The 16,932-nt window shown below is 35.9% G+C and overlaps 1 protein-coding gene across 2 annotated transcripts in view; it reads right to left on the minus strand.

The window, feature by feature from the left end:
- EZR (ezrin) overlaps positions 1-16,932 on the minus strand; it is a 38,890-nt gene that overhangs the window by 5,620 nt on the left and 16,338 nt on the right. For both annotated transcript variants that reach the window (XM_015887703.3, XM_007425976.4), the window contains exons 3-12: positions 16,142-16,225; positions 11,738-11,833; positions 8,982-9,256; positions 7,919-8,002; positions 7,316-7,462; positions 4,775-4,871; positions 3,382-3,545; positions 2,814-2,944; positions 1,676-1,836; positions 586-678 (exon numbers count right to left, since the gene is read on the minus strand). In XM_015887703.3, the coding sequence (XP_015743189.1) occupies positions 586-678; positions 1,676-1,836; positions 2,814-2,944; positions 3,382-3,545; positions 4,775-4,871; positions 7,316-7,462; positions 7,919-8,002; positions 8,982-9,256; positions 11,738-11,833; positions 16,142-16,225 (1,332 nt within the window). The remainder of the gene's footprint in view (positions 1-585; positions 679-1,675; positions 1,837-2,813; positions 2,945-3,381; positions 3,546-4,774; positions 4,872-7,315; positions 7,463-7,918; positions 8,003-8,981; positions 9,257-11,737; positions 11,834-16,141; positions 16,226-16,932) is intronic.

Below are 16,932 nucleotides of genomic sequence, written 5' to 3' on the forward strand. Positions count from 1 at the left end.
AAACTACAGTTGGTGATACCACTGTAGAAAAGGACAATGATCTGGTTTCAGAAGAAATAGAGTCACTGGTGATATCAAGTGTAGGGTGGGTTGGAAACCAGTGCAGGATGGGAATTTTGTATCTTAAAAAAACGAAAAACAAAAAGGGAAGATAGTATGCATTGTAATGTATTGTATTATGTTAGTTAGTAGATTATAATGAGTGGATAAAAGGAGCCAGTAGCTCTCTACTCCTGATGTAACTTGCAAGCTACCAGTAAAGCCTACCCGTGCATTTTATTTGACTTATTAGTTTTTATATTCATTGTATAAACAAAAACAGCAGGCATAAGCTATAGCATTAAATTCATGCCCTCTTTATGGGCTTCCTGGAAGCATCCCGTTGGCCACTATGGAAAGTAAATATGGAACTTTGGTCTGATGCAGTATGGCTCATCTTATATCCTTATAGTGTAGCAAATCTTATAGGAGAATAGACTGTACAATTCATATTTTCATGTGAACTATGTTGTAATCAAGATCCAGCAAAGGCCTAAAGTTGCTAAATCCCTGAAAGTAAAACAAACTGGAACACATTGAGCTTACCCTGTGCTGCCACTCTTCAACCTCATTCTCTTTACGCTTCCTTGCCTCTTCCAGAAGAGCAATCCTGGCTGTGTATTCTGCAAGCTCTGCAGCCTTTTTTAACAGAGAAAGAAGACATTAGATGAGACAGAAGTACTTCGAGTCAGTAAGAGAACTGGTACCTATTCCTAGAGCCTCCTGTTTTGGATGGTACATTCAGAGTCTGAGGTTGCTCCTGGATCAGGAAATGACTTGGTAGCAGCTACAACAGCCAGAAGTTTTCTCTCAGCTTTAGGTGATATATCAATTTTACAAAAGGTAGACCCCGGTTAGGCCAACCTTAGTTATGTTGGGGCTAGACAACTAACAACCAGCTTTATGAAGTTTGCCTTAAGAGAACATTCACTAATTTTATTAAATACTGCCCCAATACAATCTACCAGAGCCAGCTTTAGGAAACTTGCTTCTGTATTCCAGCAGTATTGACAATGTCTGCTACTTTATTTCTGGCTGCAAGTTAAAACATCAAAAACCAGTTTACGGCCAATATAACTCAAGCAAGCTATTCCCAAACTGGTATCTTCCAGATATGATGGATCTGCAACTATCAGCATCCTGAGCCAGCTTTTATCCATAGTGACTGGAAATGCTGGGAGCCATAGTGCAACATTTCACGAAGGCACAAGAGATGGGAAAAGATTATTTCTTTCCATGAGATACCACTGAACCCTGCAGTGACCTAAAGAGGGCTTTTAAGACATCATTTCCAGCTCAAGTGCAGCTCAAGTGCTTTCTCTCTAGCAGCACCGGATTGCAGAATTCCTGTTCTGCAAAAGCTGTTGTATCCTTTAATTTTATTTTGTCACCGTACATTTTATTCAGGAAATATTTGGCTTGTATGGTCCATTTTCTCTACTGCATCCATTTTAGGTATCATTATGATCTTTATGTGTTTTAAAATTACTTTTAATATTGCCAAAAACACTTTGAGAACAAAAGGCAAGATTTTAAAAGCTATAAACATACAGAGCTTGATGAGCTCAGCCCAAATGGTTTGCTAAGATTTATATCATTTTTCCAAGTTTCTTTCTGAAATGCCTCCAATGCATACCAGCTGCTCCTGACTCTTCATCTGGTCAACAGCTTGTTTCTCCAGCTCTTCCTTAGCTTGCAGAGCCATCAAACGTTCATTCTCCAGACGCTCTGCTTCCTCCTGGGCCCTTGTTCTTTCTTCCTCAAGTTGCCTGGCTTTTTGGATTTGGTCTGAGAGCTCTGGCAAAAAGAAAAAAGAAGACACATATATTTTACACGCTGTTTTTTTTTTTTTTTAAAATACCACTCTTCAGAAATTGCACCACTCTGGCTTCTTGTGGAAGAAGACAGTAGTGGTTGTGGAGTGGTAGAGCAGTTTCTTCATCTTATCATTTTATGGCTAAATAGGACATGCAACTAGGCCTTCTCTCTTCCATACGTTTATGCTTTGGGAATGCTAGTACTTGTTTTATGTGTAAAATATTCTTTGAAGATAAATAGTTACAGCTTTAGTCACCACAGATGGCAGCACCTAGCTGACTTCCAGGAAATCTCTGGCCTGTTGACTAAGCTGGAAGACTGGAAAACATCTTAGAAGAAAACAGTGCAAATCACCTTGCCAAGAAGGTTGCCAAGAAATCCACACGGATGTGTCCACGTAAAGAGCAAATTATAGGTTAAAGGCAGGAATGTGAGAAGTCATACATTAGAGTTTTATAATCATATTGAGATATTGGTCTATCAGACTGACCCAATCCAAATCAGATCCCTGCCAAGATAATCAGGGTTTCACTGCACTTGACACCACACAGACATTACTTCATTGGTTAATTTTTCGGTCAACCAAACTATTAACATAGAAGGCTGATATTTTGGGACGATGCAGCAGCACTGCCAAATATTGGATCCTGATGGCCACCAAAGCACACGATTCTCTGCTACTGCAGGGAATCCTCCTTCTCCTCCCTCTCTTTGAGGGTTTCTTCCTCAAGCAAGGCCCTGCAAGTTCATTAGGGTGAGATCACTGTCCTCTCAGAAGAACATGTTTTCCTGTCTGTGTATTTCTGTTCATTAGAAAACTCAAAGCAGGGTAATAAAATGGCACTTTAACTTACTATTGCTTGTTAAAGACACTGCTTATCAGATAGAAAGGGGGGGGGACATAGAAAGATGGATATGGTTTCAGCAACTGCTTGCCAACCAAATGCAAGAAGTACCTCTTTCTGCTTTTTGTGTCTTCACTTCATACTCCTGCAGCCTCACCATCAGCTCTTCTTTCTCTCGTAACATCTGCTCTTTTTCCTTCTCAACTGTCTCTCTTTTCTTCTTCTCATTTTCTAATTGCTCTCTTTACAGGTATAAAAATTAAATTTGTTTTAGAACTGAAGAGATTACAATTTACTCTACCCTCTAGAAACATTTTACCATACTTTTCTGATTTTTCATAACCAGGAGAAAACAATGTGAAAGTATCTGCACATCTGTTTAAATCCAGAGTAGTACTTATGATGTTAGGGGCTGCATTTCAAGTCACTCAGGAAGACAGCAATGATTGATGACCTAAACTTTTATATTAAGAAACTATGAAGGAAGTAAAGAGGATACAAACAAGTCAAGCAACTCAACCTCTTACCAATCTATACTTAGATTTAATTTCTGTTAGCCCTATAATTAGCATGCATGGTATTGTAAGGCTATTAACATATCTACTGCAGAATGATCACACTTAACATAGGGGTCTGTCCAAGTTATGCCTCCTTGTAGTTCCTATTCTCCTGCACATACCTTTCTATCTCTTTCTGGTGCTTCTCTTCACGGGCCTGGGCTTTCATTTGCTGGACCTCAATGGTGTCAGGTTTCCTACGGCGCATGTACAACTCATGATTTCCCATGCATAGCTGCAGAATTCTCTTGTTGATTCTTAGGCGAGGAGCATAAAATATAAAGTCCTGGCAAAAAGAGAAGAAAAGGTTAAAAAGACACACATACACACTTACAGTGCCTTACTTACAGACATTTCCTCCCAGACTTCTCACTTGGTTCTTAGTTCTTTGTAATGGAAAATCCAAGCAGATTAACTTGTGTAATCATATAGGGATTAGCTCCTCTCCTGTGACTGGCCTATGACTGCTAATTTCAGCAGCAAAAATACACTAATAATTTCTGAGCCTGACCAATTTAATAAATGCTATAACATTGCTCCTCTAATAGCTTTTTTGAAATTTTCATTTGGGGTTGTGCGTGCATTGGATAAGTAATGGTACGGAAGTCATCCAAATTCAAACTTTTGTCCTTATGCTTGTAATAGCCAAGTATCAGGGCAAGTGCATCTCCAGGGCAGAACAAAGACAGAAGGGAAATTATGGGACACAGGATGGAGAAAATGAGGCTAACATGTTAAAAAAAAAAAAAAAAAAAGAACACAGTGAAGGTATTTATAATCCTAGGGCTCCATTGAATATTTAGAACACTAAATTTCAAAATGGTCAATGGCTACATGACTAATTTTCTCTTTAGCTTCAAACAATAATTTCTACCAATCAAATATTTAAAGGGGAGGGAGGCATTTCTGAAATTGAAGCATTTTCCCATTAATGAAACCCATTCATATTATAAAGGAAAGCAACGAAGACATCTTTTTCAATATACAGATTTCTTAAAAGCAAAGGTATTTAGAAAGATTATTTCAAAATTATGAGGAAGATTAGATTTTACAATGCAATGATAGATGTTGTTTCTGAATAAGTTAATATTTTCATGGTAATTTTTTTACAAGTTTTCATTTTAAGAATGCATTCCAATTTTGCGTAGTATAAGAGGAAGAAAGTGATGCCCATAATATTAATATTCAATAAATATAACAAAATGATTCAACATTCTAACATAATTATGTGCACATGAAGAAGGGAAGGGAGCATTCCACATTTTGTTGAATCAGTTTCAAACATTAACCAGATTTATTTTATAGAAACCAATGTTTCCAGTATTATTCAACTCTTAAAGAGGCAGGCAATTTCAATCCAAGATTTATGTCCGTTCTTCTGTTAGTGGAGAATATTTTTTTTAGGAATTTTGGAAAATATAACCAAAGAGGGCTTCTTAAAATAAATGAATAAAACAAATAAATAATCATTATTCTCTTTCATTAGGAACAACACTAATTATCAATTATACTCACTGGTGCTTTCTTGTCAATTGGTTTTATAACAAACTTCTTATCGTTGAACGATATGTTTCGAATCTCACTCCAAGGGAAGCCAATTTTAGGGGTTAATCTGGAAACACCAAAGTAGATATATATTTTAAGGAAACAATTTACTACAGAGCAAGAAATCTGGCTTAACTACTGAGATGCTGGAGCTATCTCCCTGTTTCCATTAGATCTCTACAGCAGGGCTGGGCATAAAATATATCAGGCTCTAGATTTCTGCAATAAGTTGAACAGTGGCATCTAACAAAAAGTCAGGAACATCAGAATCTGGCTTTTACAGGAAGGATACCAGGCAGGAAAGAGATTACTGGGATTAATGTGGTCAGAGAGATATCATGACAATACGTGTTTTTCCAACCACAATTTTGTACCTGGCTGTAGCTGGTTGACCTTGACATGCTAGCAAATATAGTTTTGAGTACACAAGCTGCGTGTCTGCCCATCCCCTTCTCTACAGCATTAAATTACTATCAGGTCAACTCCAGGTTGGAAAAAAATAATTTAAAGTCTCTCTCTCTTTGTATCCTTACAGTTCTATCACCCTGTATTCTTCTTCACATCATGTACTTTTAAAGTGGAACACTGTGCCCCACCCCGATTCTTCCACATAAAAATTTCAGGCATTTTAAATCTCACTTATAATATATAGTTAAATTTTATCTTGTAGAGGTCTGTATATATTTAGAACAGAGCTTACGTAAGGACTTAAAATCTGAGCAAAGATAACATTCTTCATACAAAGGAATACACAGATATACAACCCATACAGAATATTATAACTAGAGCATTATATGTTAATCCTTCTTAACATATACAGACTACTGTTTTAAAGATACTAATGCAATAATTAGATATTGGAGATCCAAAGGCAGCTCTCATTATGAAAAGTAGAAGCGCTGTTAGTTATATGCTAAATTCAGTATTAGCCACAACTGTGGCATATTCTATTCCACCCTTCAGCTCTTCCTGTGCATTTAAGTGTGTATTAAAAAAAAAAAAAAAGGAGGAGGGAGAAACAAGTTAACTTCCATGTTATGAAGATTATATTATGAATCATTAGATGTGCCAATGGTTAATTTATTGTGCACATTCCCCTTCCCCAGATTTTCCTTCGGAAGTAAATGTTTCTTCCTGCAGGCTTTATATAGCTTGTAAAACCAGTTTGCATGACTATGGCTACACAAAGAGACTTGTCATTCAAGAAACTAGAAGTAGTTTCACTCATGCAATCGTTAAGAGTGACACTCCTTATTTTCTAGGTGTAATAAGGGTGCTGGAAAAAAACTACCCTTCTTCAGTGATCTCAGTATAATTTTGATTAAAAACATCAATAAAGACCTAACGTGTAGCCTTTTTTCAGTCTCTGCAGATTATTTCTCCTGTTTGAATGTTTATATGGCTCAAAGTGTGCCTTGGAAACAAATATAAAGCAAAGTTAGTATTTATAAATAATCTACTGTGCTTCAGGTAAACTCCTTATTTAAGATTCCACTGAACTCTAACCCCTTAACTTATGAACTTGCATGTCCTTGTTGTATTAAACAAGGATTATGTGAACAGGTAGCATTCCTTTTTTTCATGTTGTTCTCATTCAGTTACTTCTGTCTCACTTTCAGATAACCAGTCTGCTGTTTCCTCAGATATCTTCCTTAATAAGGAACCCTAGACCTACTGGCTTAAAAAAACAAAGATTGTCAATCTTGTATTCCAAAGATTCAACTTACTTTATCTGGGCAGTTTCCAGATAAAAGCCAATCTGGCCATTAAAGTCATTGCACACTAATGGCTCCTAGCATGGAGAAAGTTCTATAACTGACAATAATGGAAGTTCTCCTGTCGTCATTAGGGAGATAGCTGGATGAGAATCCTGAATGATTAAGCAAGTATCTTACATGGTGGTGAAACTGTGAATACATTCGGCTCAGTATCTAATGAACCACAGCTCTTGAAACAGAGAATTCCTCTAGCCCTAATAAATGATGGCAGGGACTGAACCTAAGGCCTTCTGCGGGCAAAATGTATACTCTTCCCTCAGCTATGTAGTGAGTGTACAATGTAGAACAGGTTATTAAGACCATAAGTCCTGTTCTATATCATCCTTTGGCTCAGATCCCAACCCTGGATCCTGCAGATGATTGTTCTTGCTTCTGTCCAATACTTTGACAAGTGAAAATGGACTTGACTTCTGAAATTTCTTCTAGGATTATCATTCATGTATGATGCATGGCTTGCCTTTCTTACCATGCACCGATTATTCTGCCCCTCTGAAACCACATATCTGTACATACACTTAAGGAGGAAACAGCTCAATTTAGAGATGAAGCAAGGCAAGTCACTTTGAAGCCATGTGGACTCCAGCACAATACTATTTAGCACATATTCTGAAAGGCAAGGAGACCTTAGCAGATACGACTGCTATAAAAGTACACATCACAGATAATGAGATAATTCTTTGGCACAAGAGTAACTCTTTAGCCTCAAAAAAGGATTACAAATATTTCAACTTACTTGTCGTCCTTTTCATAAATGTTGAGCCCAAGTGCATCTACTCCCAACCAAAGATCTGTCCCTTTCTTATTTTTTATTTCAAAATAGTTGATTCCATACATTTCTAGATCCTGAGCAATCTTCAGGTATTCCAGCATGGCATTTTCTCTGGTTAATAATAATAAAAAAAACATAAATAGGAAATGTTAAGAGTTGTTTCCAAGACTGATGCAGAGCTTTGAGCTACTGGGAAAATAAATACTCAGACTGGTATAATAGAAAAGGCCTAACAGAACCATTTCACCTTCCTATGGAATATGCTTTTGTTCCACTGTGCGTTCAATATTATTTCAGTAACTCTACTCAATCATCTTGGCTTTGCCTATATAGTATATACACGTTGGAATTTTTATACATATCAATAGTAATTTAACATAATGAGTGCAGAACAGATGACAATTCAAAACAAGTGGTGCTTTAAAAATCTTCTGAAGTTCTTCACTAGTGGTTAACTCTTATATAAGATGTGAATGTGGAATACAAGTACTAGACATTGTACATTTTGGAAATAACTGAAACCTAATTTTTAAAAGTTAATAAAAAAAATTCAATGAGATAACTCACTTAAGCATTCCACCATGCTCAGTATGCCAGACTTGAATCCTTTCTTCCCATTGCTCTCTAGATAGCTTATGTTGATCCATCACTCTAAAATATAAAGATATACCATGAGATTTATAGTTTAATTTGTTTTATTTACAAAAAACTCACGTACTAGCAAAGCTGGATATATGGAAAGCATTGCACAAAACAGAACATTTACAGTAGAAACATTTTTGAGATTTTTAAAAAGATGAACCTTGATCAAGTTCCAACACATCACCTTTCCACTAGTCTTCTAATGATTAAACACTAGATTACTACAAGATTATTCTATAGGGATGCGCAAATGTCTGCAAAGATCCTTGGTCCCATAGATTTTGTACCCAAAGTTTCCATGGACATAAACTGACAAGTCTGCTGTATTAAGGCTGTGTTAAGTAGTAATAAGGCTTGCAAACATAACATAAACAATTTATTAATTTGTTAACTGAAACCAGAAGTGAACTGAGAAATAGACCTATTCAACTGACACTCTAAGTTGATAATATTTCCCCAACAAAAAAAGTTGTTTGTCCCAACTTTAATTAGATTTAGATCCTGTCTTTACTTCAGGAGCTCAAGGCAGTACACATAGCTCTTCTTCCTCTAATTTTCCCTATAACAACCATCCTTTGAGGTAGTCTGGGAAAAGAGATAGTGATTGGTTCAAAACCTTAACTATTACATTATACTTACCCTCACCAATATATTTAGTGGCTAATAATTATGTTCAGTACTACAACCCCATAAGCAACGAGCATTCCTAATATTCTAAAACAATTTCTTTTAATCTCAAATTGTGCCAAATTTCATTAAAAATCACAACATACTTCTTCTCTATTACTGGTATTTTAGCTTTATCAGAATTTTAAAAAAACAAATCCCAAACTGTGCATTTTATTGTGTCACTCCCTTCTTAACACGTTGGTCATCAGTTATAAGCTGCAAAATCTGTTCTAGTGTCTTTTACACATATTCTCATCTGGAAATTTATTCAACAGAGTTGGGAAGTGTTCGGCTTCAGGGTTTCAACAGAGGTACTTACCGCTGGGGGACTAGGCGTTCAGAACTGAGATACCCAGCCTTGTGGAGTTCTGTATTGTAGTCTCCAAATTTGGCTTGCACAGCATAAGATCCAAGAAGGACAGCAGTTTCAGGTGGGCAGTAGATCTCATCACTAAGGATTCCTTCTTTCACTTGCAGGAAGAACAGCTTTTGCGTGATGTCCTGGATCAGCTCTACAGACACATCCTCAGGAAAAAACTTGGCACGGAATTTGAACTGCAGAGGGTTCTCTTTCTTGATTTCTTGAGCAGAGACCTAAATAGAGAGAAGGCAAGAGGAGCAGCAATAAGTATCAGTAAATTATTAAATACTAACTTATTGAACACAACGTATTTATTCAATTTTGATGCTGCCTGACTCCAGCCAACAACAAAATTTTACTATCAAGTTATTATATATCTTTGAACTTGTAAGATTGTCTCCAGCTCCAAAGAATCGACTTTATTTAAAATTTGTAAAAACAACAGCCTCTATTTAGGTACAAAAAACAATGCTGTCCCCAAAATATCAATGTTAAAATGACTATCTCTATTTCATTTGCCTTTCTGGTTCCTATGACTTGATCAATAACGCTGCTCAATAAGTGTGAGGAAGCTCTCAAAAGAGTATATCATAGGAACTGACTACTTGTGTGGCGGGGGGGGGCAGGGAGGGTTGTTTGAGCAAGGAAATCTCTACATTTCTAAGGTTGTTTTTTTCTAGGACTCAGCACACACCAGGATTTGATCAGCCTAGATGTAGGGGCCACTATCTTTCAGGATGTTTGCACTGTCAGATGTTTAACTTCCAGAGAGCATGAAAATACATTCACACACAAACACATGATCTTTTTGCACTGAAGAAAATTACTTTAGTACTTCATAGAAGTGATACATCTTTTTGACAATCAAAAAGGCTGCTGTTTACACATCTGGCTTTGTGGTAAGGAAAGCTGGAGACAATTCCTAGTATTCCTTCTCTCCATGTGTCAACCAGAGTATGTTTGTTCTTTGCTTATCTGCTTAATAAGGGCACACTGGTGAAAAGTTATCCATCATTATAACTCATCTGGATTACAATCATGCAAAATAAAATGGTGTTAGTATTTTAACCATTCTCTTGCTTAGATTATGTGTTCTTGACTGCCTGTTAGCAACATCTCTATCTCAGTATCACATCATAACCAGAGTTTACAGAGTTATATATTCTCTTTAAATTGCTTTTAAAGGGAATGATTAGGCTGTTATAAAAATGGGTGAACATTGTTTTTTCTTCATCAGTATTACTATTATACACAAAATAAACTGTGTTAAGCATACAGGATTAGCAATTTTAAACAGCATCTACTGGGTTAACTTTGATAGTTGAGGCAGTTGTTCTAATTGCTCCTACACAACTGAGCTGACTGCCAAAGCTGCTGTAAATACATGGCAGCATCCACTTTGTATTGGTTGAGACTATCTGGAAAGTAGACTTAGGAATGACTGACACAAAAGTTGTATGAATTTTTTCAATACCATCATACTTGTTTTAAATCTATTCAAGGAGTAAGTGATGCAGGATCAGACTATATCTTCACTGTTTTCCTAACAGATATTAATAGTATTTATACCTCCTATGAGTTATTACAATGATTAGGTCAGTGAAAAAATAATTTTCTCAGACAATTCTTTAAATACAGTGTGGACTATCAAGACATATGTCTTGATTAGTCTCCACACTATAATTCATCTATAAGAAGAGCAGGCAGACTGACAACTAGTCTTGAAAAGCCTTTAGAAGATGAAAAGCGTGTACCAAGAGATTGAGCTAACTGAAATAAGCACAATGCCTATATTTTGAACAGATTAAAGGAATGTTGAGACTGAACTATGTACAAAAAGTTCAGACTGTCAGTACTCATGCATATAATGTAAGTGCACACTCAATTTGCCAGATCACTGGTCCCTACAATAATTTATGCACTTTAAAAAAATGAAATTCCTATGCAAGGTGTTATCATAAAACTGACAGTCACAACGCCAACTGCTAGATGTACTGAAAATCTGCTTCAGATGGCTCCCCAGTGCCTGTTAAGCATACCTCAAGGTATAAATGGCTGCTTGTCCTACATATCCCATTGCAGACTAATACTGACCAAGCATACATGCTTAACTATGTTATCTGTAGTCCTATTTGGATAATAAGGGCATGTGCCCTTATTATTCAGGTGAGGTAGCTGTGATTATCTCTTTCTCTCAAGGCCCAAGCCTAAACATCATCTTAACAAATTACTGTACTTTAACAGCATTGGCATTTAAAGAAACTGGCTAAGGGTGAGGGAATTGGCAAATATCCAACTTTTGTGATTTCCACTGGGCAATATTTCCACTAATTACCTTATGAAAAAGATCCCTGAAGAGGGAAAGCGGTGGGTAGGTGATAACCATAAACAGAATCCTGCTTAACTGGACTCTTCCTACATGCCCCCTTTCACTGCCATCATCCTTCACTTGCTGGCTTGCTAATAAATAAATAAATAAATTAAAATATTTATAATTTTTGCATTGCTTCTAAACTGCTTTGGAGGGTTATTTTGAAAGATTTAAATATAAATAAAGTAATAATAGTAAACAATGATGATAACAAATAATAAACATTTTATTTTTCACTGAAATTATTGTTAATTGACCTAAATATTTAGGATGGAACTGATTATCAATTAAATAGATATGTTTAGGACTCCTAAAAATCAAAGTTAGCTTCCCATTTAATTACCTTTTTCTCAAGCTTCAGCCAGGTTGGGAAACCTTTATTATCCACATATTGAAGACCAAAGTACCACACTTCACGTAAGCCTATGGTCTTGACCACCTGAAAAATTAGGAAAGATTGAAGTAATGGTTTTAAAGTTACAATCGTTCCTAAGACAGTTGATATAGGTAATATTAAACCATTAAAGTTTTGGCATGTCAAACAAACAACAAAAAGTGTTGCTTTCATGCTTAAGTTTCTAAACCCAACTGAGAAAAAAAGAAAGAAAAGCTGGTTTCAAAGACTGTTCATGCTGATAGATTAAAATACAAAACATTTACAATTCTATCCAAAATATTGAAGTAACTAAAATGTAATTGCTGCTTGATGTAGGATCACTTGTAATAGTATCCAACAGTAACGCCATTAGACTCAGAAAATTCAGTTTGGACCCATACTGTATTTTTGAACCATGAAGCCACCTTAATAAAAATGGCAAAGTTGTTTGAAATGTGCACCTTTTAAAAATTAATGAAGACCAATGCACCATAATTAAACCTGTGTTGTGGGAGTTTATTTCTGATGCCAAAAGTTATATTTCTACACTATGTTTGCCTCCCTTCTCTAGCTATTAGTTGTTTTTTATATAAGAATGGCTTTTCCTGGTCTTGAATGGTAACAACACAGGTTCAGGAAAACAATGTGTTTGAATTAAGGAGGCATTAAGAGAGCAACAATAGAGTACAACCACGTTGCTGCCCATTCATCACCTCTTAAACTCAAACATGTATTTTCCTGATTCTGTGCAGCTACTACATGCCCCTAAGAAAATGTGCAGCTTCTGATGTTCCACAGTTTAAAATTTTTGGAGAAATTAACTGGGGCTCCTAACCAGCAACCTAATCCTATAAGTAGCTAGAGGAACCTGATGAAATTGCTATTAACTATGTATACAAATGTTGAAACAGTGAATTCAATGGCTGTTTGTTTATTTATTAAACTTGTATACCACCCAACTCCCAAAGACTCTGGGCAGTTCATAAAGTAAAACACACTTGTTCTTGTAAACAAGTGAAAAGTTGCTTCACAATTTGAAATAATTTACTTTTGATTTTAGGATGAGGTTAATAAGATTTTTTATTTCAGGTACACTGTATTCCTCAGAAAATATTTGATAAAGTTTCTTGGAATTGCTTTGCTGTTGCAGATGCAGTTCTAGTGTTGGAACATTAACCCATATAGCCTGGTCTTCTCCTATTATTGCTACATTTGAGATTGGATACCACAGGACTGATAACATGATCGAGTTAAGGATACATACATTCTGCAAAACTACCTCCCCAATACTGGACTATGGATCTTTCACGAGGGATGGCCAAAATTTATTATACCAGATTGCAACAATGGGCTGCTGTTATACATTGTTCATCAATTTTAAATGAGGGGTTTCTTTCTGACCAATGAAGGTGACTAAGTAATTTAGTCCCTTTTTTAATGAAATATTCTTCTATACTTTTTAAATTATGTTATTTCACAACTTTAATACTGCCATCACATATATATTTATATTGTCAATTAATATAACAATAATTTGTAAATTATTTCATGTATCCTGATTTCAAAATTCAGAATTTCAGGAGTTAAATGGCTATCACTTCAACAGTAATTTCCTCTCAGTAAAGTGAATTATATATTAACCTTAAAATGAAACACACATTTATGGCATTTCACTCAATATGGGGTGGGGGTGGGGATTGTCATCTTCAGGGGCACTACATTTTTGGTGACAGCTAATTTAATCAATGTTTAATCAATGAATGTGACTAATAAGAGAAAAACGTATGAGGGACAAAACATATGTTTGACCTATCTTGGACTGGAGAGTAGCACTTAAGGCAACAGAAGCGGGAAAGCCCTGTTCTGAAAGTCGGGAATTCGTGATCGGGTGTGGGTGAGGGTGACACTGTCTGTTGCTGGCTTCCAAAAAATGGTGCTCACCCATACTAGTGATATGGCAACCTGGCAGGCAGTAGGAACAAGCCCCCGTGGGCAGCTGAGAAACAGCAGAGCTCTTGACCAGAATCCCCCAGAGCGGTCCTAAGCATTATTCAGAGAAAAGGAAGAAGTGTGGAGCAGCTAGAAGCCAGAGGAATGCTGTTTTCCTGTGAGCAGCCAAAATAGAAAGGAGATGTTTGTGTGATAGAAGAAGGTGCGTATGTGTAGAATGTGAAGAACAACAGTAGTGGTGGGATATGAGTAAGAGATTTTATATACTGATAATAAAATCCTTAGGGCAGTGTTTCTGAACCTTGGGAATCTTAAGATATGTGGGACTTTAACTCCCAGAATTCTGGGACTTGAAGTCCATACATCTTAAAGTTCCCAAGGTTCAGAAACACTGTCTTAGGATGATCTTCCTACTTTGAGAAATAAATGGATACCTGGCTGAAGCAGAAAACCAGGTTCAAAAGAACACTTTTACTTTAGCATTATCAGTTTATCTTTGTATCAAATTAATATTTAATTGCATTGATAAATGTTCTGAATGTTTACAGTTCATAACAATTGCTTAGTGATTTATTTTCTCTGCGCTGCTCACCAATTCAAAGAAGTTGAAGACTATTGCTATAGAGCTTGACTAATTTGCCTCTAGCCAAAACAATAAGCCAGTAGCTGTAGCTTCCCTCTGGTTACTGCATTTAATTTAAGACAGATGCTAGGAAATCAAAATCAGATTCAGTGAAAGCAACCTAAAATGTTCCAGAATGATAGAGTAAGAAGGAAATAAGTAGACTAATCATTTTACAAGCTTGTTTAAAAGAAACTTACAGCCCAAGTTTCCAGAAAGCTAAATATCTAAAGCAGACAATTGTTTCAGGCATGCTAGGGTAGTGCTGGAAATATAACCATAAGGTGATTCTTCATAGCATGTTAAAATGATAGCTTGATACAAATATCTTGAGGAAATGCACTTTATTGGAGAATAAAGGTGGATATGAATCCTGTAGACCACGTTCAACTTTGTGAACGAAAAGATTATTTGACCAAGAAGTTGCATGATTCTTTCCTGTTTCTTTATTTTTGATATAATTGGCAATTCTGCACATTGGTGCATCTTGTTTTTAGTTATCTGTACAGTTTGCAAGCTGTTCAGTCTAGACCACTAACATGTCCTCTATTGGACAATTCTGCTGCTTTGCCCTCCCACCTTTCTGTTCCAGGAAAGGCAATCTAGCCAATCGCTTGTCTTTCTGGGTATACATACTTTTATATACACATGGGCACACACACAAATGTATACACATGTGTACACACACAAATTACCTCAACAATGGTGGGAAAAGAAAAACCAATATACTGTTTTATGGCAAGAGAGTACAGCCATCCAGTGGATTGCATGTGGTCCCTAGCTCCTTCTACTTCAGTCAAAAATACCAAGAAATAGTGAACATAAGAAAAATGAGATATGATCTTAAAATCAGAAAAATCACAGGAAAATATACAACCAAGCTAAAAATACCAATGAAGAAGAGATGGAAGAGATCTAATAGAAGCAAAAAAAAAAAAAAACCAACTATACCAAAATGTTTTACAAATGTAAAGCGCTGATTGGTCTGCTGCAAAATATGGTACAAAACTGTATGACCTACAGATTGATGCATATATCTACCTCAAACAAGGGAGATGCAAGAGAACATTCACATTACTAAACCATGGTACTATTTTTTTATGAAAGCAACATTTTGCTTAACATCCTATGAAGAATGATGAAGTTGTATATGGAAATCCCAGATGAACAGACAAGTTTCCAAAAAGGCAGAGGGATATGTGATCAGATAGCTAATGTAAGATAGGTAATAAAGAGAATAAAAGATATTAAGAAGTTTAAATTTGTTCTATTCACTACATCACGGCCTTTGATTGTACAGATCATGCCAGAATATGGATTATATTCAGGCTAACAGATGTATCATAACACCTGATTGTTCTTCTGAGGAACCTTTACAAGGAATAAGAAGTTGATATAAGAACTGAATCTGGAAAAATGAAATGCCTCAGAATAAGAAAGGGAGTGAGACAAGGATGCATATTGTCTTCTTAGAACTTTTGTTAGCTGATAATAAAGAAAGCTCATTATGAAATAAAATAATGGAAAGTGAAAAGTCTAGGTAAATGTTAAATAGAATGATAAAGAAAATGTCAACTACCACATTTATTGAACCTACAACTGACAACAGTGAAGGTGGTGGTTTTGTTTTCTTGGGCTTAAGAATAGGTAGAGATGGTCAGTGTGCTGAAGAGATAAAGAGGAGATGAATACTAATCTGTAGTATTCATGGTTTCAAGGTTTTCTGCTTGGTCAGAAATCAAATTCTCATCTACAGAAGTTTTGTTTTTTTTTTAAATCCCACACATGCTTACACTAACCTGGTCAAACAGCTGCTTCCCCGTAGTATTAGGCTGGATGGCAAATTCCAATTCTGCATCCATTGTGGTAACTCGAACATTGACCTAGAAGAAAAGATTAAAACAATGCATAAGGAAATAATAGGTCCAATAATTTCGCAGCTTATAAATATTCACAAGCAAATATGTTATTAATTTGAAAAGCTGAGCAATTTATTTATTTATTTAATACAGCCGCTCATCTCAGACACATGACTCAGGGGTGGGGGGCTAAAAATGATCATTTTAGGTTCAAAATGTATGACTGATCTCTTTTCAGAATATTGAATAGTATTCAGTAATGAATACTACATCCATTAAGGCAACTTGTCTGAACATTATGTTGGGTGTTCTCCCAGCTTTGCAATTTAGGGCAGAATGTGAACCTTAGGACAGAATATGAATCTTTTGCTTAAACAAGACAGTATTTTAGCGCTGATTCTTCCAAGTTATTTTCTTACTCTTTACAGGATAGCTGTTAGTATGGAGCTTGTTTTCTTAAATCTTTTTGGAATTATGACAAGAGAACACATTGAAGAAAAGGCTTTAAAATACTACAGTCCTCCCTGTTATATTAAAAAGAAGAGTCATTACGAGTTTTTGAGATAAAAGGAAGCTAATTATTTTTCTAAGGTGATCAACATTACTCTAATATGTTTCTTAAACTTTTTTCTTTCAGGATTGCTTCCCACTTTTAAAAATTATGGAGAACTCCAAAAAAGCTTTGTTTGTATCAGTATTTACCATATTAAAAATTAAAATTGATGTATTTG

The sequence above is a fragment of the Python bivittatus genome, unplaced genomic scaffold (assembly GCF_059951505.1).
Source record: "Python bivittatus isolate LINGU-HERP-01145 unplaced genomic scaffold, Pbiv_v1 ctg000020_np1212, whole genome shotgun sequence".
Lineage (NCBI taxonomy): Eukaryota > Metazoa > Chordata > Lepidosauria > Squamata > Pythonidae > Python > Python bivittatus.